General features: G+C 52.4%; 9 protein-coding genes across 12 annotated transcripts; 6 read left to right on the top strand and 3 right to left on the bottom strand.

Annotated features, from left to right (window-relative positions):
- Positions 1–969: 969 nt before the first annotated feature.
- AAFC00_005526 (uncharacterized protein) lies at positions 970–7,269 on the top strand (the record flags this gene model as incomplete). 3 transcript variants are annotated; one of them, XM_069347804.1, is made up of 1 exon in its annotated part: positions 970–7,269. In XM_069347804.1, the coding sequence occupies one exon, from the start codon at positions 970–972 to the stop codon at positions 7,267–7,269; it is 6,300 nt and encodes a 2,099-aa protein (XP_069203149.1). The 3 variants fall into 3 exon arrangements, with proteins under 3 accessions (XP_069203149.1, XP_069203150.1, XP_069203151.1); XM_069345321.1 differs by having other exon boundaries at positions 5,752–7,269; XM_069347805.1 differs by having other exon boundaries at positions 6,529–7,269.
- Positions 7,270–8,369: 1,100 nt separating this feature from the next.
- AAFC00_005527 (uncharacterized protein) lies at positions 8,370–8,707 on the bottom strand (the record flags this gene model as incomplete). Its single annotated transcript, XM_069345322.1, has 2 exons — positions 8,370–8,394; positions 8,484–8,707. The coding sequence occupies 2 exons, from the start codon at positions 8,705–8,707 to the stop codon at positions 8,370–8,372; spliced, it is 249 nt and encodes an 82-aa protein (XP_069203152.1).
- Positions 8,708–9,406: 699 nt separating this feature from the next.
- Positions 9,407–11,410, top strand: AAFC00_005528 (uncharacterized protein; the record flags this gene model as incomplete). Its single annotated transcript, XM_069345323.1, has 1 exon — positions 9,407–11,410. The coding sequence occupies one exon, from the start codon at positions 9,407–9,409 to the stop codon at positions 11,408–11,410; it is 2,004 nt and encodes a 667-aa protein (XP_069203153.1).
- Positions 11,411–11,801: 391 nt separating this feature from the next.
- Positions 11,802–13,706, bottom strand: AAFC00_005529 (uncharacterized protein; the record flags this gene model as incomplete). Its single annotated transcript, XM_069348614.1, has 2 exons — positions 11,802–13,452; positions 13,510–13,706. The coding sequence occupies 2 exons, from the start codon at positions 13,704–13,706 to the stop codon at positions 11,802–11,804; spliced, it is 1,848 nt and encodes a 615-aa protein (XP_069203154.1).
- Positions 13,707–14,442: 736 nt separating this feature from the next.
- On the top strand, positions 14,443–15,564 carry AAFC00_005530 (uncharacterized protein; the record flags this gene model as incomplete). The annotated part of the gene is made up of 4 exons (XM_069345324.1): positions 14,443–14,732; positions 14,782–15,242; positions 15,287–15,369; positions 15,418–15,564. 4 exons carry the CDS (start codon positions 14,443–14,445, stop codon positions 15,562–15,564), a joined length of 981 nt encoding a protein of 326 aa, XP_069203155.1.
- An 891-nt stretch (positions 15,565–16,455) lies between these two features.
- Positions 16,456–17,227, top strand: AAFC00_005531 (60S ribosomal protein uL1; the record flags this gene model as incomplete). Its single annotated transcript, XM_069345325.1, has 3 exons — positions 16,456–16,652; positions 16,718–16,911; positions 16,965–17,227. The coding sequence occupies 3 exons, from the start codon at positions 16,456–16,458 to the stop codon at positions 17,225–17,227; spliced, it is 654 nt and encodes a 217-aa protein (XP_069203156.1).
- A 1,569-nt stretch (positions 17,228–18,796) lies between these two features.
- AAFC00_005532 (uncharacterized protein) lies at positions 18,797–20,329 on the top strand (the record flags this gene model as incomplete). Of its 2 annotated transcripts, none has more annotated exons than XM_069345327.1 (1): positions 18,797–20,329. In XM_069345327.1, one exon carries the CDS (start codon positions 18,797–18,799, stop codon positions 20,327–20,329), a length of 1,533 nt encoding a protein of 510 aa, XP_069203157.1. The 2 variants fall into 2 exon arrangements, with proteins under 2 accessions (XP_069203157.1, XP_069203158.1); XM_069345326.1 differs by having other exon boundaries at positions 19,178–20,329.
- Positions 20,330–20,600: 271 nt separating this feature from the next.
- On the top strand, positions 20,601–20,828 carry AAFC00_005533 (uncharacterized protein; the record flags this gene model as incomplete). Its single annotated transcript, XM_069345328.1, has 2 exons — positions 20,601–20,631; positions 20,692–20,828. The coding sequence occupies 2 exons, from the start codon at positions 20,601–20,603 to the stop codon at positions 20,826–20,828; spliced, it is 168 nt and encodes a 55-aa protein (XP_069203159.1).
- Positions 20,829–21,607: 779 nt separating this feature from the next.
- AAFC00_005534 (uncharacterized protein) lies at positions 21,608–22,716 on the bottom strand (the record flags this gene model as incomplete). The annotated part of the gene is made up of 2 exons (XM_069345330.1): positions 21,608–22,520; positions 22,574–22,716. The coding sequence occupies 2 exons, from the start codon at positions 22,714–22,716 to the stop codon at positions 21,608–21,610; spliced, it is 1,056 nt and encodes a 351-aa protein (XP_069203160.1).
- Between the last annotated feature and the right edge of the window lie 2,803 nt (positions 22,717–25,519).

The raw sequence follows: 25,519 nt of genomic DNA on the forward strand, positions 1-25,519 counted from the left end.
TCACTTCCGCCCACTGCTACGCCGCCCCGTACAGAGACAAGTAAACCCAGGAACTATGTCAGTACTCTAACGAGCTCGCCTGCTCAATCTCTCTGGACTGCTCCCACCGGCAAGAGATCCGAAGACTCGTATTACGCCTCTTCCCCGAGTCCCGCACGACGACACTCGGTACGAGACCACGCACACTTGCAGCCTCGATTCACCGTCGACACTCCCTCGACCGGTCCCGCCAACTCTGTGAGAGACGGTCTCTCAGAAGACGCCAACACCTACTACACCGCCAGCTGGGGATCGCCCTACCCTCTTGCTTCCAGAGAAGCCTTACTCGATTCCTCTGCCCGCCTCATCGCAGAACAAGCCAGGACAAGACCTCCCGGCAGTGGCAGCGAGAGTCCCACAGATATACCCCCATTTGGATTGGACTATTTACTACCCTCACGCATTCCCACACACAGTCGGGACGTCACTCCTCTTTTTGGTTTAGAGCATTTGATACCCTCACGTCTTCCTTTACAGCAATCACACCTTAATCAAGCCTTCCGGGAATCTCTTCCGTCACCAAGAGAGCCCTCCCTGCAGCCTGCAGACCTAACACCGGTCAGACACCAGGTCACGCGTAGCCTGACCGAGGATTGGGTCTACCAATACACATCCGGTCATTGGCGTTCTGAACGGGGCAATTGGCTGAGCGACGAATCTGCTGGAAGCGACACTTCGTCAGAAAAGAGCGAGGACTTCAAGACACCGATCCCATTCACTTGGTTCTCTGGACGTCATAGACGTCGGAATTCAACCTCGGTCGATAGTCCCTCATTGACTCGTATTGGCATCCGACGACCGTCCTCAAAGCACAGTAGTCAGACTACCGATAGCTTCAGGAGGCACAAGAGCAGGCAAAGCAACGTGACATTGAAACAGGAGGACTTTTGGAATATCACGAAACAGGACGAGTCCAAAGCAGAAGGCGATATGTCGCTCTTCGAAAGTAGATGGGCTGCTGATACAGCAAAGCAAACGCAAGAGGAAGACAACAAAGAGAACTTCGATCACAGTATGACGAGTAATTCGACACCGGCTTCTGCAGACCAGACCTCGGCCATGCGAGCGGCTGAAAAGCCACAGGTCCTCATGCAGAGGCCTGAAAGTGTAACCCAAATTGCCCACATAGACAAACCGCTGCCTCCTCCACCTCCTCCTGAGGAGGCCGAAGACGGTGTTGGGGTTTCCGATAAGGGTGTCTCAGACAAAATATCCCATCCACCAGTCCCCAAAGATGCATTGTCGGTACCGCTGCCACGACAAAGAACAAAACTGAGTTGGAAGGGCAAAGCTTGTTGGGTTGGATTGCCCGAGACTGGCCCCGATGCTTACGGTCGACCTATACCAATGACGGCCAGACAGGTAGACGAGCGAATCAAACGTTTCCAGGACGCCGGGTATAGCACTCGAGGCTTCGATGTTGAGGGTTATTGGTCTGGCGGTGCTGTTTCGCAGAGCCGAACAATGTATCCTGATCCTTCCGACGATGCCGTGGCAAGACAGGAGAGACAATTTCAGGTTCGCGTGCCGAACCCAAGACTCTGGAAGGAGTACATGGACCAGCAAATCGAAGCAAAGCTTGCAGCTTTGGGCGTCAGTCTCGGTGAAGAGCCTGCCCCCGCGCCACCTCCTATGTCACGACAAGCGTCTGGTCATTTTCCAGGGAGGATCTCACCGAACAATATCGCCGCATCAATCGCTGCTGGCTCGCATCGGTCGACTCCATCGCTTGCTCATTTCAGCACCGCCGGCCATTCTCACTCCGCATCTGTAGCCTCACCTCTCTCGATGGGAGGCCCACCTGGACATATGCAAAGACATTCTGTGTTCGGTATGCCGTTTGGCTTCCCTCAGCAACAGACGGGCCATTCTGGCCTACCTGCCTCCACCCCAGGCCAACATTTCAATATGAGTGGCATCTCGCGCGGCGAGTCGCCAGCCCTGGAGAGACTGAGATCGGACAGCGTAGGTCCCCTCAAATCACCGCACTCCCCGTTCACGGGTATTCCACCATTTGGCATGTCCAAGAGTCCGCAGATGAATCCCGAAATGGTGAATGTGCCACCTCATCTGAGGCATCAATCTGTTTACTCAAGTTTCTCGCCTCAGCCTTCGATTACGCCTGGGATCCGACCTCAAGCTGTGCTTCCGGAATTGCGCGAGGACGAAGAGGAGCAGGTTCCAGATTATTTCGCCGGTGTCATGCCCGAGTCTCGTCAACCAGAGATTGCGCAGCCGAGTCCTCGTGGACGTGGTCACAGCCACAATATCAGCGAAGGTCTTGAAAAGGACATACAAGAAGCAGAGTACCACTTGGAAAGGTCGATCGAGCGCGAGATGAACGAAAGCGAAATCCATCCAAGATTTGGCGACAGCACTCGATCACAAGCGAAGCAAGCACAACAGGCATATGTTCCTCCAGGTAAGCGTGCTAGTCTGGGTATGAACGGTCAGATCGAGCGAACTCCTTCGGCGCCGCGTTTGCCATCCGAGGGACTGACTGGTGCAGGCTACGGAGCCCCCGGGCAGAACAACATGGTCAAGCCTAGAGGTCATGGATCTAAGCTCAGTGTCGCTGCGCCAGAGTTCAGGTTCCAACCTGGTGCATTCCCGCAGACTTTCGCTCCCGCTAGCTTTGCGCCTACGCCTGAGGAAACTCTGGAAGATGTTCACGTCCAAGTACCGAATCTGCCGCCAAACGGATTCGGTGGATTCGGCGGCACTACTTTGCCGTCTTCCAACTTCGATTTCTCGTCTTCTGTAACGCATATGCCCCCTGTCATCCCTGAGCCGACACAAACCGAAGCGCAGTTTCCTAGCATCTTTGGCAATGTTAGCATGTCCGATATGGTCAAGCCTGCCAAGAGATCCAAGGCTGTCGCTATAAAGGCTCCTAGTACCCCTGCAGAGCCTGAGAAGGCAGAGAAAGAGGACGAGAACGGCCGTCTGTTGCCGAGTGATGATCGGCAGAAGAGAGCACGCACTCAGCGTGCAGCTGGCAACGATGTACCATTGTTTGCCGTACCGCCGAAGTCGACTGAACGCAGACCGTCACCAGTGATGCCTGTACCGGAAGAGCTCAAGTTGGGTGACAATTCATCGCCTGATGACGATAAGATTGCAGCGCCTGTTGTGCATCCCAAGCAAGATATCAGATCAAACTATAAAAACACAACCTCGAACGGTCTCGAGACTCTGCCAGAGGGACCTCACCGAGAGGAGCATGAGCGGAAAACTTCGAGTCATTACGGCCACACAAAGAACTCCAGTTCGCTGTCTGCATTGGCCAAACCATTCGAGTTCAAACCGGGCACTACCCCTACATTCTCACCTCATGCGCAATCTCGAGCACGAAGCCCTGGCGCTTTGGAGAGCAAGCCTGACTTGAGTCCGGCCCGTGTCTTCTCACAAAACCGTGGCGCCAGCAACAACCACAAGGCTGTGGAAAGTCTGTCTTACAATACCTCCCCAGAGCCTCATAAATCATCGTACCCTCTACCCCCACGTCCCCAAATTCAATTTCCCGAGCCTACCTTTGATGAGATCGATGCTGTCATGCAGCAACTCAACGATGATTCGGAACAGTCGCATACTTTTGCGAATGAGCACATCCGTACCGGCACGCCGGGATTGGACTCCAGTGTGGTGGTGCATCATCCTGGGATCAAGCATATGCGTCATGATGCGATCAGTCCGACTCCTGATCAGGATCCTTTCCACAGACGCAGGGATGAGCCAGACTCTCCTCCCCCGCGACAGAGCTTCCCTGCTGAGCGACTCGAAATGCCGTCTGGTCCGTCTATAAATTGTCTCAACCGCGGAGAGGACGTGCCCATGAGTGAATGGTCAGACGACTTGGACTTGGATGAAGACCGGGTCCAGACTCGTAGCAGGTTCTTTGATGACAGGATAGACTCTATTGTCGGCAACATATTGCAAGATCGCCTCCAGCCGTTGGAGAAGAGCCTGCAGCAGATACACAGAGCGATCAGTACGAGATCCATCCGGGACAGGTCCAGGCCTGCTACTGGCCGGACAACTTCTGCCGTAGAAAGCGACGCCGACGATGAGGACGATCTACCGGCTGAACATCCTCCTTTCCGACCTCTGTCTAGCAGCAACGACAAACGCGCCCAGCAAGTCAAGGCTGCTGTGCTCGAAGCCTTCGCCATCCAAGAGGCGAACACTGTGCACAAGACGCCCGGTCTATCTTCTGCGTTGGAGATCCACCATGCACTCATGGACATGAACACGACCATCGCTCGCATCGCTGGCGCTCACCTTGATGTTGACGACGTCAAGGCTATCGTCGAGGATGCTCTGCACCGACACAGCCGCGCCTTGGTTCCTGCGGGTTCGAAACGTGGCTCGCCAAACCCCGAGGCCGAGCGCAACCATAAGCGTGCAATCACTGAGCTAGAAGGCCGCTTCAATGAAACCTTGGCTGGCAAGTTAGAGGAAGCGAACCAACGCCGTCTCATTGAAGAGCGGGAAGCCGATACTCGGAGACTTCTTCGTCTGGCTGAGGAGGAGCTTCAACTTCTGCGCGCGACCACTAGCGACCAGGACCAGAGGATATCCTCACTGCAGAGAGAATTCCAGCTATCACTCGATCGTGCCGAGGAGGCAGAGAGTGCTAAGAGGGAGGTTGAGGCAGCAAAGAGAGAGACCGAGGCAGCCAAGCAGGATCTCGAGAAGCAGCTCTCTGATGTTGAAGCGGAGAACTCCGCATTCGAGTCTACCTTGGAGGAGTATCGCCTGTCGAGCAACAAGTGGAGGCAAGAAGTCGATGATCTGAACAGCGAGAATGAAAGCCTGAAAGGCACTGTCAATGACTTGAGAGCCCAGATTGCGGACGGCCTCAACATCCGCGAGAACATGCGTGGCAAACTCGACAAGATTCATGCTGACATGGCTGATGCTGCCGAGCAACTGGCCACGGAGAAGTCGTCCTGGCAAAGGCGCAATGAAGACCTTCAGAAGAAGGGCATCATCTTCCAGGCCCGTCTTGAGGGTGAGATCAGCGTTCGTCGCAGCTTGGAGGAAGAGATCCAAAGCTTGAGGATTCAGGTCCACGAGGGCGTTGCCTCGAAGATTCACCTTGAGCAAGCGCTCCGCTCAAACGCAGCACAAGAGGATATCATCAACACGCTCAAGGCTGATTTGGCCGCTGAACAGACCCTTGTCGCACGTATTGAGCGCGACCTACACGAAGCTAGAGAGTCTGGCCGCGCTGAGGTTCAGCGTACGCAGATGATCATGGAATCGAACATCGAGGCAGCGAACGGTCAAGCCGCGATCATACGTTCCAGCCTGGAACACGAGCTCCACTTAGCCAAGAATGCGATCGATGATCTGAGAATGCACGCGGATACAGCAAAGGCACGCCATGAGCTCTTGCTCGAAGAAGAGGCAGATCTCCGACGTGATGCTCTTCGTAGGGTCAATGAAACCAGCAGCGCCACTTTGAACGAGCTTCGCGAGAAGCACGAGAATGCTCTACGATACATGAAGGTTCAACATGAAAAAGAACTCACAAACGCTCTACAAGACAAGCAACGTGACGAGGAGTACTACCAGAGCCGCCTGAACCTCTCGGACGATCAAGTCACGCATCTGCAAGAAAGAGTGAGCCACCTCGAGGAAAGACTACAGGTCGCTCAATCAGCCGCCAAGGCGGCAGCCAGACAAGCTCAAGCTGCGAAGAATGCAATGCCTGTGCCACAAGCGCCGATTTCGCAAGCTGCACTCGATTCGGCAAAGACATCGAATGAGCCAGAGAGGGTCTCTCCACAGGCGTTGAGGGAGTCCATCCTCGTCCTGCAAGAGCAATTGCAGGAACGTGAGACCAGAATCGAGTCTTTGCAGGGGCAGATCAACAGCCTCGATACGACAGCACCTGCCAAACTGAAGGAGCGCGACACGGAGATTACATGGCTGCGTGAGCTTCTGGCCGTGAGAAACGAGGACCTCTCTGAGCTGATCCGTCAGCTTGAGAAGGACGGTTTCGATCGCGAGGCTGTACGTGACTATGCCATTAGGATCCGTGCAGGCATCCAGATGGAACAGGCAGAGAAGGAACGGCTCATCTCTGCAGGCACCAGCAAGGCTGCTCAAGCGGTCGCAGGGCTAGTCAATGTCGCCTCACCGGGTGCAGCAAGACTTGCATCCGCATGGGGCAATTGGAGGAAGGGAAGAACCGAGTCCAGCTCTAGCTCGCGTGCTGCAGCTCCAGCTCCAGCGTCCTCGGCGCCGTCGGCAAGTAGAACAAGCAGAGCTCTCGGTAAAGCACCATCGTCTGCGCCTATTCTGCGAGCACAGTCACAAGCTCTTCGCCCACGCTCCACAGACAGACGTGCTGCTACTCCCTCAAAGCCAAACGCTCCCTCGGCTCTTTCTAGCTCGGGCATCTTTGCCGGACTGATGACGCCTCCGGCGTCGAACTTGCGACGCACGCCATCTCCGGACCCATCCTCATCTTCAGCAGCGATGGGTGCAGCACCAATGGAAGTAGAGATGTCGGGTACGATGATGCCCCAGTACCAGCAGGGAACCGTCAATCCAGCATTCACTCAAGCCCCACCACCTGGATTTGGACCCCGGAAGTCCAGTCCTCTGAGCCAGACGGACGACTCGGCGCCAGGCCTGTTCGGCGGCTCGGGCTACGACAGCGATGCCGAGGTTGGCCCTGTGCCCGAGGGTAGTCTCGGAGGCGACGATGATGTGCTTGGAGGTGGAGACGAAGACGATGATGACGACGATTTGCTGAACGAAGCTGATGTTGGACGGGGTGTTCTGGGCGCTGTGTCGCCTAAGGCTGGAGAGGACGAAGACGAGGAGGAGAAGAAGAGGGAGGAGGAGGTAGAGGTCAAGGCAGAGGCGCAGCAAGATCACCACCAAGACCAGCATCGCCAAGACCAGCATCAGCATCGGCATCAGCAGCAGGAACAACAAGTCAAAGCAGAAGAGGAAGAGGACAAAGACTCGCAAGAGGGCCCCTCAGCCAGCGGCGACAACTACACCTACAACAACGGCATCAACGGCAGCAGCGGCTACGAAATCGAACGTCACGGTCAGCAACAAGACAACATGAACGGGAGGCCTGGAGACGAGGACGGAGACGAAGACGACGACGAAGACGACGACGACGATGATGGAAACAGCATGTGCATGAACATGGCCGAGGAGACGCTGGGTCGTAGTCTGGCTGCTGAATTGGAGAACCTGTAGGCTTGACTCTGCAGTCGTCTCTGGCACATCGAGGGGTTGGTAGGTAGGCACAAGCAGGCTTACTCCAAAAATTGCTGGATGGAGTCGGTGTTTTTCTCTTTGTCTCAGGTCAAGGAGAAGAAGGGAAGCGGAGGAGGATTCCATCATCAATACTGAAGGATCGGTAGACGAGAAGGGGGAAAAGACTCGGGTATGGGAGGAGAAATAAACTTATTTGCACCAAAAAAGTCGGAAGAAACACGTTGTATGTGAGTAGTGAGTTGTAAACAAAGACGAGAGCAAGAAATTGTATTATTCTACGGGGATCTAAAAAGGCTTTTTTCTCACATGGTGATGATGGCGGCAGAAAAGGGAGAAAAGGGAGAGGTGTGGGGAAATAAGAACAGATCATATCAGACAGAGACAGAAATTGAACCGCCGCCGCAGTAGTAGTATAGTAGTACGATAGTAGTATTAATCATAAGCATCAGCACAACCACCATCGCTCAGCAGCAGTGGCACCTCACATATACCCAAACGTCGCACACGCAGCATGTGGTCAGAAGCTTTCTGGTTTGGTACGAAAAGAACAACAGTGGTATTGATTTTGATAAAGAAAAAAAGGGACTCCTCCGATAGGTACAAGCTCCGATGCTATGCTTTCGATACGCCTTTCCTTCCCTGCTGACTTTGGCATTGACTGAATTTCAGCTCGAGGGACCAAATGATAACAAGAAAAAAATCCAGAAACGCCTCCGGCTGTCTTTCGTGTGTGCAATTTGCTGCCTTGTGCATTAGAAGTGTCACGAGAAGCGTGTGTCGTTCTATGCCTGGTCATGTCTCTTGGCGCAAGAGGTCGGTCATGTCGTGGTGTTCTTATCCGGCGCATTTGGGTTGAGATGCACTGACGGTTCGAGTGTATTACAGGACAGTGTCCGCTTGCGAGGGTCTGCGATGGGCGAGATAGAGCGGCTTTTGTACAAGTCTCATCTGGTGAGGTCAAGCGGGCGGGAGAATGGTGCGATGGTCTGAGTCCTTTGGCAGTGGACTTGGTTGGCGCAGAGTGATGGTGACACATGATGGTTTATTCTATGCTGGGAGTTCGTATGGCCGCACAGCATCTATCGTGCCTCGAACTGGATCATTCTGGGCAGAAAGCATTAGTCAGCAGGTGATCATGACAGCCCTGAGAAAAAGCGTCTCGTCTCGTCTCGTCTCGTCTCGTCTCGTCTCACCTGTTGGTGCGTTGCTTGTAGAGCACACGGTATCCGCACTCCTTGCATCTGATGGGATCGCCTCTCTTCAGGGTGACCTTGGTGTCACAGTCTCCACAGAGGTATGCGACGGGGCGGTTCGAGTCCTCGAAGGGTGCAGAGGTGGATGCGAAGCCGGTGCCTGCTGCTGCTCCGCCGGCGTTCTGGGAAGAGAGGTCCGGGGCTGTGTATTGTTCGCGAGACATGGTTGGATTTGTCGATTATGTCGATTATGTGGATAGGTGCGGTGATAGCAGCAGTGTTGGTGGTGATGATGGATGGACAGACACAAAAGACCGAGAGAGGGAAGATGGAACTTGTAGATGCCAAGACTTGACATGTGCTGCGCTCTTTCCCTCTTCTTCCTCTCCTCTTCTGTCGCCGGAGTCTCGGCGCTCTTCCGCCCGCGAGTAATTGCAATGGTTAATGGTTGCCTACTGCATCAGGTGCGGTGAAAATGGCTGGAACATGACAAAGAACGTCCAAGCACCCGGTCTATCTTACCTTACCTTAGGTATTGTACGGAGTACTTGTCTCGCTGCGACAAGCCGATGAACTGATAAGGCCGTGTTTTTTTCTTTATCGATTCCTCATTTTATCGCTGACCAACACACGTCGCCGTCATTGGGTCATAGTCCGACAACGGAATCCGCTCCTTCTCTCGTCGCTCTATTGTTTCCTTTGCGCATCTGGTCGTCGTCTTTTCTTTCTTTTCATGTAATGCAGAATAATGCTACAGTGTCCGGTCTCATCCCACACTCCTTTTTGGATACTGGTCTTCCTGTGCAATTGCCTCACGTGACACGAGACCCCTCCAAGAACATATCTTGTCGTAGCCCAGAGGGTAACCCATTTTCCGCCACCTTTGCCATTGCAGGCGCCGAAGAACATCTACCACCACAGCCATGTCGGCCATCCTGAGCGCAGACGATCTCAACGATTTCATTTCTCCCGGTGTCGCGTGCATCAAGCCCGTCGAGACCCTGCCCAAACAGCAACCATCAGACTCCACCAGCAACCCTTACGAAGTCACGACCGAAGACAAAGTCGCCGCAGCCGATGCTCCTCCCGCCTCCATCTCCTTGACCGACTGTCTGGCCTGTTCGGGCTGCGTGACGTCTGCCGAAGCCGTCCTGGTATCTCTCCAATCACATGCCGAAGTTCTCTCCACCCTCGACGCATACCCTGAATTGCCTGTACCCTCTTCGACACAGACCGACTTGAAGGGTCAGGATGGCAAGATCTTCATCGCGAGTGTCAGTCCACAGACGCGCGCGAGTATAGCAGCCACATACAACGTCAGCGAAGGACAGGCCTCGAATATGATCGCACAACTATTGTCGGGGCCTCGAGGTCTGCGCAGCGGGGGAGCAAGCCACAGCGGCTTCACATGGATCCTGGACACCAACACCCTACGCGACATCGCCCTCGTGTCGGCAGCAGATGAGGTGGCCGCGTCGCTGTCTTCAGACCCAACGAGAGAAGAACAACCGAAGAAGCCAGTACTGGCCTCTGCGTGTCCAGGCTGGATCTGTTATGCTGAGAAAACACACCCCCACGTCCTGCCGCATATCTCTCGTCTCAAATCACCCCAAGCGCTGGCTGGTACCTTGGTCAAGAGTGTCCTCGCCCGTCGTTTTGGTCTACGACCCTCGCAGATCTGGCACCTGGCCGTCATGCCATGCTTTGACAAGAAACTCGAAGCCTCACGAGAAGAACTGACAGACATGCACTGGGACGATGCCGTTTCAACGCCGCACCAGCAGCGAACAGGCATCAGAGACGTCGACTGTGTCATCACCGCCCGTGAACTCCTGATGCTGGCCGAAGCACGCGACATTTCTTTCCCTCTGCTCCCACGAACACCACTGCAGCGTTCGTCTGCTTATCGCCCGCGTTTCCCTGATCCTCGACTCGACTCTTTTCTCTTTCCCTCCGCCGCCGCTTCGAAAGCGAGGAAGCAGACCGACGCGGCGGCGGGAACGAGCGGAGGATACCTCCACCACATTCTTCACACCCACCTACACAACCTACAAACAACCACTCATCCTGAGGCGCGCATCGTTACAAAAAGAGGCAGAAACGCAGACGTCATCGATTACGAGATTGTCGCCGACAGCCGCAACGAAGAAGCCGAAGTCTTGTTTCGTACAGCACGCTACTACGGCTTCAGAAACATCCAGAACCTCGTCCGTCGACTGAAACCCGCCCGCGTCTCAAGACTACCCGGCGCCGCGGCAAGGAGCGCTGTTCGCAAGCCCATGGGCAGGACAGCAGGCGGCGCTGCCACGCCTGCGCCTGCCATGCAAGACTATGCGTTCATAGAAGTCATGGCCTGCCCAGGCGGCTGCACCAACGGCGGAGGCCAGATCAAAGTCGGCGATGTAGCATCCCTGCGCCTTCAGGGTGTCCCCGAGGCACCACACAATGACGACAATACCGGCGCTGGTATCTCAAGCGGGATCGAAAACGGAAGCCCAGAGCAAAAAGTCTTGCCCGCACAAAAGGAATGGCTGGGATTTGTAGACGAAGCTTACTTTTCCGCCTCTTCCTCTCTGGACGACGACGAGGACGAGGACGACGCCTCTTCCCCAGCTGACACGCCAATGACAAACGGCGACAGCACAGCAGCAAAGGCCGAAACGATCATAAACTCCATCTCTCACACTCAGATCTCACACGTCGTCTCCCACTGGTCTGAATTGACCTCCATCGACGCCGAGAAGCTCATCTTCACTTCTTACAGGAGAGTCGACAGCGACGTGGGTGACCAGAACGGTCAGCAGGCAGAAGACTTCGTGTCGCAAGATAGTGTTGTTGGTGAGAAGAGCAGAAGACCGAAGAAGAAGGCAATCAGTGACGTCGAGAGAGTGGCTGGGTTGGCTAATTCTATTGGTGGAGGATGGTAAGGTTCTTTGTTCACATCTTCTTTACCTCTTCGTTTCACCGTTCTGGGTTCTCGCTTCATAAATATACCTATATATCGGATGCCTTTTGGTTTGGGAATGGAAAGCATTCTGCATAGCGCCCTGCGGGGTTTGATTTTACGGGGCTGGGTTAAGGAATCAAGGGATACAGTACAATACAGGCCCCCCATCCACGATTAGCATATGGGACATGACTACGAGTCCTACATTTATACAACATGCATGCATATACTTGCAATCTCTATCTCTTCGAAACAATACCAGCAAAACGTGTGTCCCCAGATACACAAGTTTTCATTCAAAGCAAGGAGGCGTAGGCCAAGCACATGCAGGGGTCCAGCCACAGCCAGCGACGCAAAGACCAAGAGAAACATCAACCCATCGCCGGGCCCGCAGAAAACGTTGTCGCCCTCGTCGTCGACGTTGACGACGACGACACCAACTCCGACGAAGCCGGGGACGAAGCCGCCGACAACGAAAGCGGGTAAAATATGTCCATATCCCTGGGAACATACAGAAACGGCTGCGGCTGCGCCAGCCCGACAAGGCAATTCCCCAGCACCTCTACCGCGCGCGCGGCGACGACATTGCGATCTTTGGTCACGGACAAGAAATCCACACAGCGCCTGACGTCGTCGACATAGCCCGCTGACGCCCGAGGGTCGGCGAAGCGGGCCTCGACGACGAGCGTGATAGCCGCCGAAAACAGATTCGAGGCGATGGCCCAGGGCCGGTGGCGCGCCGACGCGGCGGTGTAGCGGTCGTCGACCAGCGAGACGATGGCTTGGGCTGAGCCGACGCAGATGGCTTGCGTGCGGGCGTGAGAATTGGGTTTCTGCACCCATTGGTCTTGGAGCACGCGGTTTATCGCCATGCGGTAGTACAGGATTGTCATGGAGAGGTTGTTGCGTTGCCAGGAGAGCCAGGGCCGAGTGCTGGGGTGGTCGGGCGAGTGCGAGGGCGAGTCTTCTTGCAGGTGGATTGGGAGGTCGGCGATGATGTTCGCTAGCGCTTCGTCGCTGTGTAGGACTAGAGCTTCGAGCTCGTCGGGGCTGTGGCGCGCTGTGGTCAGCGAGGTTCGGAATCCGTGCCATAGTTTGGATATCGCTATCATGGCGAGGTGGTATTGCACTGCACGCGGACGTGGTCGTCGTGGTGAGTGATCGCATGGGAGAGGGCTCTGGCCTTCGAGCTCTTCGTCGTCGATGTCCAGGGGCAGTGCGACGTCGAAGTCTGTCTGTCTCACCAAAGGCAGTCCCAGGGGTCGCTGTAGCCATTCGCAAATCACCAAAGTCCACCATACGCGACGACGGACTTCGTTGTCGAGGATGGATGCCGACATGTGATGCGAATCCGAGTCCAGGTGGAGGTTCTGGGCAATGCGTAGCCCGCTTGCTAGATGGGTCGAGTGCAGACCAAAGTCGCCCATACCCTTGTACAACCCCAACAATATGGCGATGGTCTGGACCGTCCGCATGTTGTGCTGTCGCATAAAGTCTGCTCTGTTCAAGTAGCAAATCGACGCTTCGTACCAGTTCTCAAGCACTGTCGCGACGTGATCGTGAGGCAGCCCTGCCATTACTGCTTCTTGCTCGTCAAGGAACAACAGAGTCACTGCGAGGAACCCATAATATATTGCTAACCAGGACGGGTCCGTATGCAACGCTGATTGCGTGTTGGACCAATACATTTCATGTTCTCGTCGGAATGTTGGAACATGCACTGCAAAGTGGATCCACGATGTCCACACGATGCCGTGTTCCACCAGATATTTACTGCAGCCTCGAGTCGGAATGAAAACATCGTTAGGCGATGACACCGCAGATGGACGCTTCGCATTCAGGTCGGCAGGGTGTACATAGTTCTCAAAGGCTTCTGTGATTGTAGGACTGCCACCAAGTACCCACGAAGGGTCCACCAGTTCAGTAGGTGCTTGAGTGTTAGTTTGAAGAGCGAGTTTCAGACGTCGATTTTCTTCCAACAGGTCCGAGTACGACAGACTGTCAGGCTTTCCGGTGACTCCCCTGACCATGGAAGTCAGTGACGTCTCATGCGGTCTACAGTGCGGGTTCAGTCCGTACGATATGATCTTGCCTTTGACACGAACAGTCTCGCGAGTGCAAGAGGTCTCTAGACCTCTAGCTATACATGTTTGGCAGGGTATATTTTTGTCACATTTTATCCGTTTCTTGGAACATCTTATACACGAGCGAGGCACTCTCTGACTGCATCTTATTTTGGAAGATGTCGATTCCGCTCCACTGAAACTCTGGAACATGACTGAGTCGGCGAAACTCGATCTAGATCTTGGTCTGATCTAGCTGCCCACCCGGGAGCGGTAGGCCGAGAAGGGCGTGGACCTCAGTGAGAGGCTTCCCTCGGCGGTTCTAACACAATGCACAGAGCATTCAGTGGCGAGATGGAGTAAGAGTGATCAGCCGTTCATGAGAGCAACAGGCGTTGTAGATTTTGTACTCGGGCGAGTTGGAACCTAGGCGAAACATACACATGGCGCTCGCCATGTTATTTAAACGTATTTCGATGACATCCGCAAGGGACACTTATCGGACGTCCTACATTAAAGATACCGAAACCCCCATGACAAGTAGCCGACACGGGGATCGGGCCGTAGATAGTAGTGGTTCTCGCATAAGCCAGGAGTCCATTCAATACTTCTGTATGAGGCTGATGAACAATAATATCTCGTACATCGTAGCACACTCTGCATATATCATCACGTCCAACATTATCCAAGTCGCTGTCCAATGGTCCACTGCTGGGGTCAAGTGCGCTAAGGGTCAGTCTCGGGCGAGATAGTCAGCTACTCCACATCTGGTGGCCGAAGTGCATGTTCGGCCAGTATTGAGGATAGCCACCAGCAGGAGTGATACATAAAATGACTGGCTTGCAAGACATAAGCTCAGCTCTTTCAAAGCAGCCTTGCACTTATCACGGCAACTATAAACGCCATCTCATATTTACAAACCTATCAGTAGAACTACACAACAGCCAGAATGCCTCATGCCGTCCAGGATTCGGCAAGGCTGGATGATACCGTCGTTTATGGCGATTGGCGTGATGAGCTGTTCCGCGACGGCGTAGTCGTCGTTAAAGGGGCCATTGCCAAGGAGAGGGCGCAAGACTATGTCGATGAGATGTTCAAGTGGGCCGAGAAGTTTCCGTACGGATTCGACAAGAACGATAAGTCCACCTGGACTCCTGAGCATCTACCAGCCCATATCAAGGGTGGTATGTATGGAGGATATGGATGCCAGCATGAAAAGTTCATGTGGGAAGCAAGACAGTATGTTCTATCAACCAGACAGTGCATGTCTCGCACTAAGTCATGACAGGGAGCCAGGTGTTCTAGAGGCATTTGCCAAAGTCTGGGGCACTGACGAACTTTTGGTTTCCTTTGATGGTTTCAACTTCACCTTACCCACCGGTACGGCGCTACCTCAGACACAGCCCTGGCCACATGTCGACCAATCACCAAAACGTAAAGGCATGCAGTGTGTGCAAGGCATCATCAATCTTGCGCCTAATGGTCCGGATGATGGCGGCCTCCTATGCATGAAAGGATCTCAGAAGATCAATGAGGAGTTTTTCAAGACACATCCCGAGGTTGTGGAGCGTGCCACTTGGGGCAGCGCTGATTGGTTTGGCTTCGATGAGAACGAAGTCAAATGGTTCACAGACAGGGGCAGCAAGCTCGTCAAAATATGTGCCGATCCTGGGGATCTGATTCTTTGGGACTCCAGAACCATGCACCACAACTGTGTTCCAACTACACAGAACGTCAGATCAGTCATCTGTAGGTTTCTCTTGCCTTTCGACTCGAAGGTGCTAACGTTACAGATGCTTGTTACACCCCGGCAACATTCGCTCATCCAGATGACCTTAAGATGAAGGCCGAACTTTTCGATCAGAGGACGGGCACGGTAGGCTCCCCTGAAGGCCAGCTTCGGGATCTTGGCTGACATGCATAGACTCACTGGCCACACGCAAATCTTTTTCCACATGTCGCAAAACCACTGCGACTTGGTAAACCGGATCCAGTAGAGCGGAGTGCTCCATTTGAGGAACCTGTCGTGACGGAGCAGGTACTGAAGCTTGCTGGACGAGTACCATACTAGCTGCGCTTCGATTTTTGCGATGTCATGATAGGGAGCGCTGTTGTCATAACTCTTCGAGCGAGCGTAGGCAGCAGTCCATGCGAGACATCCTTCATTTCGTAACGATATATGCTAGAAGTTAATGCCAATGTCATCACATTCTCTTATGTGTAACAAATGTCGCAAGGTCTTTTTAAGAAAAGACTTGAGCAGTGTGAGCACAAAAAGAGGAACATGCTGCTATAGATCGAAGTAGGCGGATTGCTTCTCTAGAGATCGACGAGTGAGAGTCACTGTACCAACGAGCACAGGAGGAACATTTCGGTGCGTGGAGCCCTCGAAAGAAGCGGGTCGTTATGTTTCTCGGATGGCCAATTTGACTTACTATAGGACATACCCGTGAGCAGCCGCCTATTATAATCTTTCGAGCGGTGGGCAAGTGAGAAGAAGTGATGCTTCGTAATAGACTCTAAAGGAGCCCGGGTCAAGTTCGATGTGGCATATTGTTAGATGAGTCCCATCCGGGACGTAAGCTTGGTGGCTCACAATCGTGGCTTCAATGCAGCTCGCCGGGATATCAATGGCGCGGCGGGATCGCAGAAGCGGTGCGCTCTCGAGGGAATGCGCAAACTCCAGACTGGAAATCTTACATTCTTTGCCCTCGATATATTCATGTTTGGTTCCAGGGAAGAGAGAAAGGAAAGGTACCTAGTGGTATTAGAGAGATGGGTTGTTGGCGAAGTAAGGTTTATCAAGATCACGTGATGATAAGTTCTCGCCCGCTCGAAGTCTTGGCGGTCCACAGGGCAAAATTTCCATCCAGCCTCAAATTCGTTCGCCTCTTCTCCTCCACCCAAGACGAAGCACCGCGCCAATCCTCACCAATAGATACGTTTATTGGAAGACTGCAAAATGTCCAAGATCACAGTCGCCGGAGTGCGCACTAACGTGCAGCAACTTCTTGAGTACTCTACCGAGACCAAGAAGAGAAACTTCCTCGAGACCGTCGAGCTCCAGATCGGCCTCAAGAACTATGACCCTCAGCGTGACAAGCGTTTCTCCGGAACCGTCCGCCTTCCTAAGGTCCCTCGCCCTGGCATGGCCATCTGGTACGTTCTGGACAATTGAGGATGTAATGAGATTCTTCGTGACGGCAACTGACCGATCACTACAGCATCCTCGGTGACCAGCACGACATCGATCGTGCTAAGCACTTCGGTGTTGACGCCATGTCCTCCGACGACTTGAAGAAGCTTAACAAGAACAAGAAGCTCATCAAGAAGCTCGCCCAGAAGTACGATGCCTTCATCGCTTCCGACTCCCTCATCAAGCAGATCCCTCGTCTGTTGGGTCCTGGTCTCTCCAAGGGTAAGCGCGCAGAACGTATTCTACACGTGAATCGTTTCTGACATTTTCTGCAGCTGGCAAGTTCCCTACCCCTGTCTCCCACGCCGAGGATCTCGCTTCCAAGATCAACGAGGTCAAGTCCACCATCAAGTTCCAGCTGAAGAAGGTTCTCTGCATGGGTGTCGCTGTTGGCAACGTTGAGATGACCGAGGATGAGCTTATCGGAAACATCATGCTTTCCATCAACTACCTCGTCTCTCTTCTTAAGAAGGGCTGGCAAAACGTTGGAAGTCTTACCATCAAGGCTTCCATGTCACCTCCCAAGCGTCTCTACTAGAGGGCATTTATTTGCACCGATAGTCGGCGTCAGAACCGTAGCAATGGCTTTCTAGATGAAAATCTGAATGATTCGCTACGACCACAACTTTCTCCACCTTTTGATGTGCCTACGTGCCTTGTCAACGACTTGTTGTCCGTGATGAACCATAAAAGAATAATATATGCCTGTAGCTAGTCAGCTGCGACCAAAATGTCGAGTTATATGCTGATCTGTGGACTATCATAATTTGCTAGGTTCCTAGTACTTAGTGGATGGAGTACTGCGTGAAGGGAGAGGAACCAGAAATAACCATCTGTTTGAACGTCCTATAATTATCTTGGCATCAGTGGATGTGGATATTTAGGTTGATTGGAAAGGCAGTAAGAAAAATCTGCGATCGTCCAGCAGTGATACGCATTTTCTCAAGCTACAGAATCCCCTTCAACAACCTGCAAATTTTGCAAGCAAATCGATGGGAATGGCAATAATTTTCTTCCAAAGAAGGGTATGTCGCAGCCGTCCCACACCCACGATCCACTGAAGCGGAATCCACGCAGGTGATTAGGTTGACGGACGCGTCCTTCTATGCGCTCGGGAACGGAACGAACTCCATGGAGAGAGGAGAACACTCAGCAAGCCTCCGAAGAGGAAACGCAAAGTGACATTAGTCACCTACTGATAGATGAGGAAAGAAGAGTGTTGAGATAGAAGGTGCTTTTATGTCGAAATCTGAACGCTTGCTTACTAAGGCGAGGCCGAGCTTTTGCGTCTGAGCGTCTGAGCGTCGCTTGCAGCCAAGTTGGCCCGTTCATTCGGCTGTACTGTACAAGTATGCCCAGGGCTGGTCAGTCGAAATAATGCTTGAGCGACTTCCGAGGGATGAATCCAGCAGCACTACCATTTATCTGCCTGCATCATGCATACATTCACTGTACACGAACCATCGTAGCGGGCATCAAAGTGAGACTGATCTACCCCTGGGACTGTTCGACAGCGATAAGCAGGTCTAGTCGTCGTATGGCTGGGTGGTCCCCGTAAGGTCCCCGGATTCACCGATATCCGCTTGACGACTGTCCTTGTCGTTCTTGGTTTCCTACCATCTGTTCTCCTGCTATTGTGCCTCTCTGTGTCAATTCATTCTGAGCATGCTCTGGTCTGGCGGAAGTATCAACAACTCGAAGATTGAACAGGTTTTTAGCTGCTATTGGTGTGATTATGTCAAGATCTAGTAAGGGCGAGTGTGCTCGGCCATCGCCTTTGGCTTGCATCGAATGCAGGAAACGTCACCTGAAATGTGATGCCTCATTACCCATCTGTTCTCGCTGCTCGTCAGCTGCATTAGAGTGTGTGTACACGCCATCTCGGCGAGGGTATCGAGGACCGTCGAAGAGGAAGGACAACAGACAGCACGATCAGTCGCGGAGAGCACCCCGCCAGTCGATAGAGCGGCGAGCATCCAATACCTCTCACAACGCAGCAGTGGATTGGCCGCTATTACGCCCGATAGAACAAGTCGACACGGAATTCACAAGTAATTACACGTTCCAATCGAGCTCAACAGGTGATGATATCGGCAATGCTCTAACCATGTTCGGCGCCGAAGGTACTATACAGTTACAAGATCAGCTACCCACGACATATCTCGACAGCAGCGCTGAACCTCGTGCTGGTGCAGACGTTGGTGTCGGTTCTCGCGCTGGTACTGGTACTGGTACTGGTACCGATGACGATGCTTATGGTGACGAAGACGACGATGATCCCCAGCTTGTCAATCTCTACTATGCAAATTTCCATGGCGCTCACCCTATGCTCGTACCTAGAGCTTGGTATGCAGATCAACGTTATCCAAGCTACTTGCGCCATGTCGTACAGTTCATTGGAAGCCACTTCTCTCCTTCCGTCTCGAGTGATTTCCTATCAAGGGATGCATATAGTAAGCTGCAAGATACGAGTATCAAATCGCCGTTCATGGTGCAGGCTCTTTTACTCTTCTCGATCGCGCTGCATTCTCAGACTAAGCTGAAAGAAGCAGAGAAGACCCTCGCTCGTGCCGTGCAGCTATCCCTTGAACTGGGGATGAATGGGCAAGATTTCGCTACCATGAACGGCCGACAGCAGCCCATCCTCGAAGAGAGTCTGAGGAGAACTTGGTGGGAGGCGTACATTCTTGACGGTTACACAGCTGCTCTTCACCGCAAGCCGGGCTTCAAGACTAGTCACGCAAATTTAAAAGCCCCACTGCCATGCGAGGAGACTGCCTACGCCGAAGGCGTCTGTATTCCAAGTCCTCCCACCTTAACTGAGTTCGACATGAGGCTCTTTGCAGATGAAGAAATACAGTTTTCTTCGTTTTGCTACCGCATCGAAGCAGTGAGAATCCTCTCACGGGTCATTGCCATCGCTGGGACTGATGAAGTTCACGGAGATCAGGTTCAAGCAGTGGACAATGCTCTGGCCGGATGGGTCCACCATCTACCACCGACTAAAGCAGACATTATCAACAGCTTCGGCGAAGTCGATGAAATGCTGTTTCAAGCGCACATGATCATACAGTGCTCCAATATTTTCCTTCATTTCCCGCGGAGCGACCTCTTGTCCACTCTACCGGGCACAGAGGAGATCGCCTGCGCCAGAGGGAATAAGCAGATGTACCCAGCATCGACGCAGCATATCCACGCTGTCAAAGCTACAGATGGCTCGAAGGAGCTTTCAAATCTAGCAGCTCTACGATTACCTGTCCAGAAGCATACACCCCTCTTCATATGCGGATTGGTGCTCAGCGCCGTCGTTCAGCTGTCCGCATGTGCGGTGCACGCATGTCATTGTATGGAACAGCATCGAGATAGAGTCACTTTGATTATAGGTGTACTCAAATCTCTAAGCCAGCATTGGCCACTTGCAAGCCAGGTTCTGCAACAAATCAAGCGCGTTGGATCAGAGGTTCTACAGGTTCGCAGTAACACCCAAGCGACGGTACCGCCAGAATCATCAGCGCATGATAGTGGAGTGGATGTTTCTCATTGCATGGATGACAATTCGTGGATTGATCTCTTTGTGGGTCAAGGCCTCGCTGGTCTCCCATTCTTTGAAACGACTGCCACTTTCGAGCGATCTCCTTGAGGCTGCGGCGAGGTTGGCTAACAGGGCAGCTGCAGGCGACCTCGGCAGGGCTTTCCGTCTGAACGAACGCCGAGGCATGACGCCGAGGTTGCTATTACCACCTCCATAGCTTAGGCAAGATACATCAGCTCACGTAGGCTCGTGATAATCATAATAAGACCAAGCTAAGCTACCCTTCAACAACCACCACTCTCAACATTGACGATATTCGAAGACATCCGGAACCACTTTTGAGCTACACAATCCCGACTTCTGATCTTCGAATTACAACATGTGCAGAAAACAACAGTGCTCCAAGTGCAGTACGTTCACCGTGATCTAGTGTCTGCACACGCAAGCATTATGCTAACACAAAATCACAGACAAGGCCTCCTGGTTCGGCTGCGGCTTGCATGTCCCCAGCGTAATGGACCAGATCCCCGAGAGCGAGCGCTGCACCTGTGAACCAAAGGTCGAGCGCGAGGGCAAGAAGTATCCGCCCAAAGCTGAGATGGCCTGACTTCCTTCTGGATGTGTCGTCTCATAGGCGTCATGCTTGCTTGGAGTGTTGATCTCTGCGTTCATTGGAAGTAGGGGCGCGGGCAGAGAGGGACGGCCAGCGATTCGGAGCGCGTTGATGCGTCCTAGTGCATAGAGACTTACATAAATCTCTGTTTTGCTATACTTGGAGATAGACTATGCTTGGATAATTTATTGCCGCCTAATCATATATCCCATTGCTTCTTGTGATTTTCTGTTCGGTCGACCCATAATGACTTTGAGTGCTATCGTCTATCACTAAGACCATATCGATGCTATTCACGGACCAATGCAAGTTTGTAGCTTATTGATATGTAGAGCACCATACACGTCGCAGACCCCCCCGTATGAATGTTCACCGTCATCGCACATGTTCGAATATCTCCAAAATAGCCCATTACTGATCGATCGACGCACGCATGGCGAGAGAGAAACATTTCGGGGAAATTGTAAGGAGCAAGCCCCAATGGACAGGGTCGCCCTCGAGAACAGCAGCTGGATGGATACCACATGTTCGAAACGCATTTAGAGCTCCACTACAACGACATGTCACATGTAATGGTATACACAAATTTCGTAGGTTGTCAAAATTCCGAATTCAGCATTGTGACTATATACACAAGACCAAAAAGCAAGAAAAAGCGCAAAAACTCAAGGTGGGTATCGAGCAATCGACCAAGAGGACTCCTCAAATCTCATCACCGATCAAGCAACCAAGGCAGCAACACCAAAGCAATGCAAGTCAGAACCACCATCGTATCAAAAGACCAATGCAGCGACCATGCCCGAAGAAAACATCGCAGCTACTGAAACAAAGCTCGAAAGTGAAAACGTGGCGAGTCCACTGATGCCGTGTCCGGATGTGCAGCCGCCCGCGATACCAGCACCGAATGCCATGATCGTGCCTCCGAGGATTGCCTTGACGGGCTCCACGACAGTGCCTGGAGTTGCGCTCGCGGGGGGCGGGAAGTGGTGCGAAAGGACGACACTAGCCGAGGTTATGCCAAGAGCGAACACAGTCGCTGGTGCAAGAAGTTGGCTGGTAGCTTGTGGGTCGAAGATGCTCGATCTGAATGTGCGTTGCAAGTAGCGGCCGATGTTCTGATACACTCCAGAGCAGCCGACGGAGTGCTTGTTTAGCAGAATGGAAACTCCTTGCGCGGCTCCAATGGCAAGACCACCAGTGATGGGCGAGATGAGGCCTGCAAGTTGCGGCTGTGACTTGTGGGGGTCTAGGCTGGAGGCGATATATAGAATGGCCATGCAAGTGGCTTCCCAAGCGACCACCATGGTCAAAGGGTTAGCTTCGAGCGTCGCAGTGATGGTCGGCTCTCGCGATGAAGTCGATGTTGCAAGTAAGACCGTAGCATCAGATTGTTTCTCATGTGACTTTCGGAGAGATTGAGTCCGAGCTGGCTTCGTATGTTGGAGATATGGCAGCGCAAGGACGTAACCAAGGCCACCAACGACAGCACCGATGAGAGTGAATGTTCCGCGGCCGGTTCCAGCCTGCACGAGGACAGTGCCTGGGCATGCGCCCGTCAGAACCATCCCGGCACCAATCATGGCACCGCCAATGACGTTGCCATCATATGGGAAGAAGCCCAAGTTTCGAGGCTCTCTGACTTTCAGTGTCGCATAATGCGTCTGATTTGCAACATGCAGCACGATTCTGATATCAGATTAGTAGCGCTTTTGGTTCCCTCATCGTAAAAGAATGCTTACGCGCTGACACCACTTGCAGTGACGAAGGATTTCAGCATATGGAAGTTCGTCAAATTGAACTGCGTCAAAATTACGTCTGGTGAATAGACGCCTGAGGCAAAAAGTGCAGCGCCAAAGGCTGCGCCTGCCTCAAATTCGGCCATAGCAGATGCTCTCACAATGGTGGTACAGAAAAGTGTAAGAGTAAAGCACGTGGGTGGCGTTGATAAGGGAAAAAGCAGATCTTCTGACCGACCGAACTGAACTTGTACGGCCACCATAAAACTTCACATACCTAAGGTACCTTAGAACAGCTCACTTACACTGACGGGGACGTTGGCGTGCTTTCACTATGGTCGCCGGCTGATCTACCTGAACGGTTCAGTGCGCTTTACGCTTCCACGCTATAGGGTTCTCTTCATCACAAACAATGGAAGCGAGATTCTGTCTGGATATGACCAAATGAATCAACAGACGTTGTGGCCCGCGCTCTTGACATAGGACTGTAACATTCGGTTTGTCCACATGATCATCGAGACTTTTGAGTTCATGGGCACCGCTGCTTGTTTAGTAGTAGAGACGCGCTTTTCCTCCAGTGCTATATGCTATTATATGTGTTCCTCACCGCGGATCTGATCCTTCTGCCAAGGATAGACGATCACTTGTCCGTTATTCTTGGCGATAAAAGTGACGTTGTGGGATGCCCACATCACCTCGCTCACAGCATCAGAACTTCCTGTGACAACCATCGAAGGATGCATCGCCGCTGTCTAGCGGGCGAGCAACGATGTTTGTGGTCTTGGTTCATTTATATCGGCAATCGGCTCCTATCGCCAAGACCGTAGTGAACAGATATGATGGGCGAAAGTTCAACCCTAACGACGTAGGATTGGTCGAAATTGGCAGTTTCGACTCATGTCCCTCTTTACGAGTAGTATAGCAAGCGAAAAGTGGACATAACAGGATGGTCGTTTGACGTCTTTCCCAATCCTTCGCGCGTATAAGCTTGGCAACCTGAGGTTGGTCCCACCTACCTTTGGTGCGCTTTAGACCATACTGCAACCTTCTACAGTAATCAACCATTCTACGTCGCGTTACTTATTATATTCAATTGAATTGACCTTATATTATTGATAAAATGGATCAACGCGAAGTCATGTTGCAAGCGGCCCTTCAAGAGCTTCAAAATCACCCTGAAAAATTAATTAAAGGCACTGTACGAGAATATGGCATGTCCGCAACAACGCTTCGTCGTCGTCGCGACGGAGGCATTAATCAACGTACTGCTCAAGAGCCTACACAAAGGCTTGTTCCTATTCAAGAAGAATTCCTCGTCAATTGGATATTACAGCAAGATTTGCAAGGTTGTGCCCCCTCTCCGAAGCGTGTTCGCGATATGGCTACACATATCCTTCGTTTACATAACGACAACAAACCTTTAGGGGTTAATTGGCTCCCTAAGTTGGTAAAGCGTAATCCAAGGATTGCCTCTGTAATCGGACGTAAAATCGAGGCCGCGCGAATTCATGGAACCTCGCAAGAAGCTATACAATTGAATATGAGGCCTCTAAGGCCTTGAAGGTAGCGAAGCAACCTAATTTAGATGCTCAAAAAGCTGCAGAAGCCCTTAAAAATATATCCATAGAGGCATGTCTCCATAGATGGCAATTGAATTGAATTTTATCCATTGATATTCCAATATTTCATCTAAAGGTTGCAGTATGGCCCAAAGCGCACCAAAGGTAGGTGGGACCAACCTCAGGTTGCCAAGCTTAAGACTTTCTATAACGCTTGGCACCATGCTTTAGCAGTTACTTTGACTTATGCTTTTGCCTATTGTGATCGAGCTGTGGGAGTTCTGCGCGCTAATATTGAAATCTACTCATTCACACAACTAGCTGAAACTTGTGTTACACGGGCTTGACTCCTTGAGATGGAAGAAGTCGACGTCATAAGGCTCTGAGTCGGACATGAGGTATGGTATTCGATAAAATAAACACCAAGAGGTAGTATGCAGGAGACGGCCAGAAGCTTTGCTATCGATACCTTGAAAGCCTACCAAGCAAAGTCACTAGAAGCACTCACCGAATCCTCGTTCACTTTGGGTCAACTGCATTCTAACTCAGCATGTGGTACTCAAACAAGGCGTGCCTGCTCGGATTGGCCATCTTCGCTGCTGGCTTTCCATCTGCCACCCAGGCTCAAAGCTCAGATGCAGGCTGCTCTGTATTCAATGGATTAGACCCATTCACGCGAACGGGCTCTCAAACCTACCGTATCAGTTTAGGGATAACATGCACGACCGATTATCCAGGCTTCGCCCGCGACAGATGTCCACTGGAAGCTCACGGTTTCATTGAAGCACAACGAACAGACAACTTCTCGAGTGCCGTGGGATCCACCTCACAGGACTCACTGGCGACTTGGAACACCATTATCGCCTCTCTCGATGATGACTCACTCCTCTTGAGGGAGACGAATAGCTCGCGTTCGGCTCTGAACCAGACGACCTTTTTAGGCTATGCCGGCAACGTGACCGCTTATATCCCACTGAACACGTCTTCTTACGTCGGATTTACCATAGCGTACTTGTGCCAATCTGGTACAGTATCTGGGTGCCGCGATGGTTACATCGCCAATGACACCCTTGTCGAAGGTTGCATTCCATTGTATCACAACAGAACTCGCACCGACAACATTACTCTGCCTACTTGGTGGGGTACGATAGGTCCGGTGACCACCGATGCGGAGACCGTCCAAAACATGACGACGAACATGTATGCGGAGGAACCTCAGAATGACAGCAGTAATGATGTGGGCCGGATTGGGATGAGTTTTTCTGTCATGACTGTAACCCTGCTGGCCATTTTGGTATCTGTCATTTCATAGACGTAGCATACCACCCTTTAATGACGAATCTGTGAGATGCCGAAAGGATTATATGTGACATTTTTTAACTGTCCTTCC

Source organism: Neodothiora populina (assembly GCF_041146345.1).
Source record: "Neodothiora populina strain CPC 39397 chromosome Unknown canker_contig_5, whole genome shotgun sequence".
Classification (NCBI taxonomy): Eukaryota; Fungi; Ascomycota; class Dothideomycetes; order Dothideales; family Dothioraceae; genus Neodothiora; species Neodothiora populina.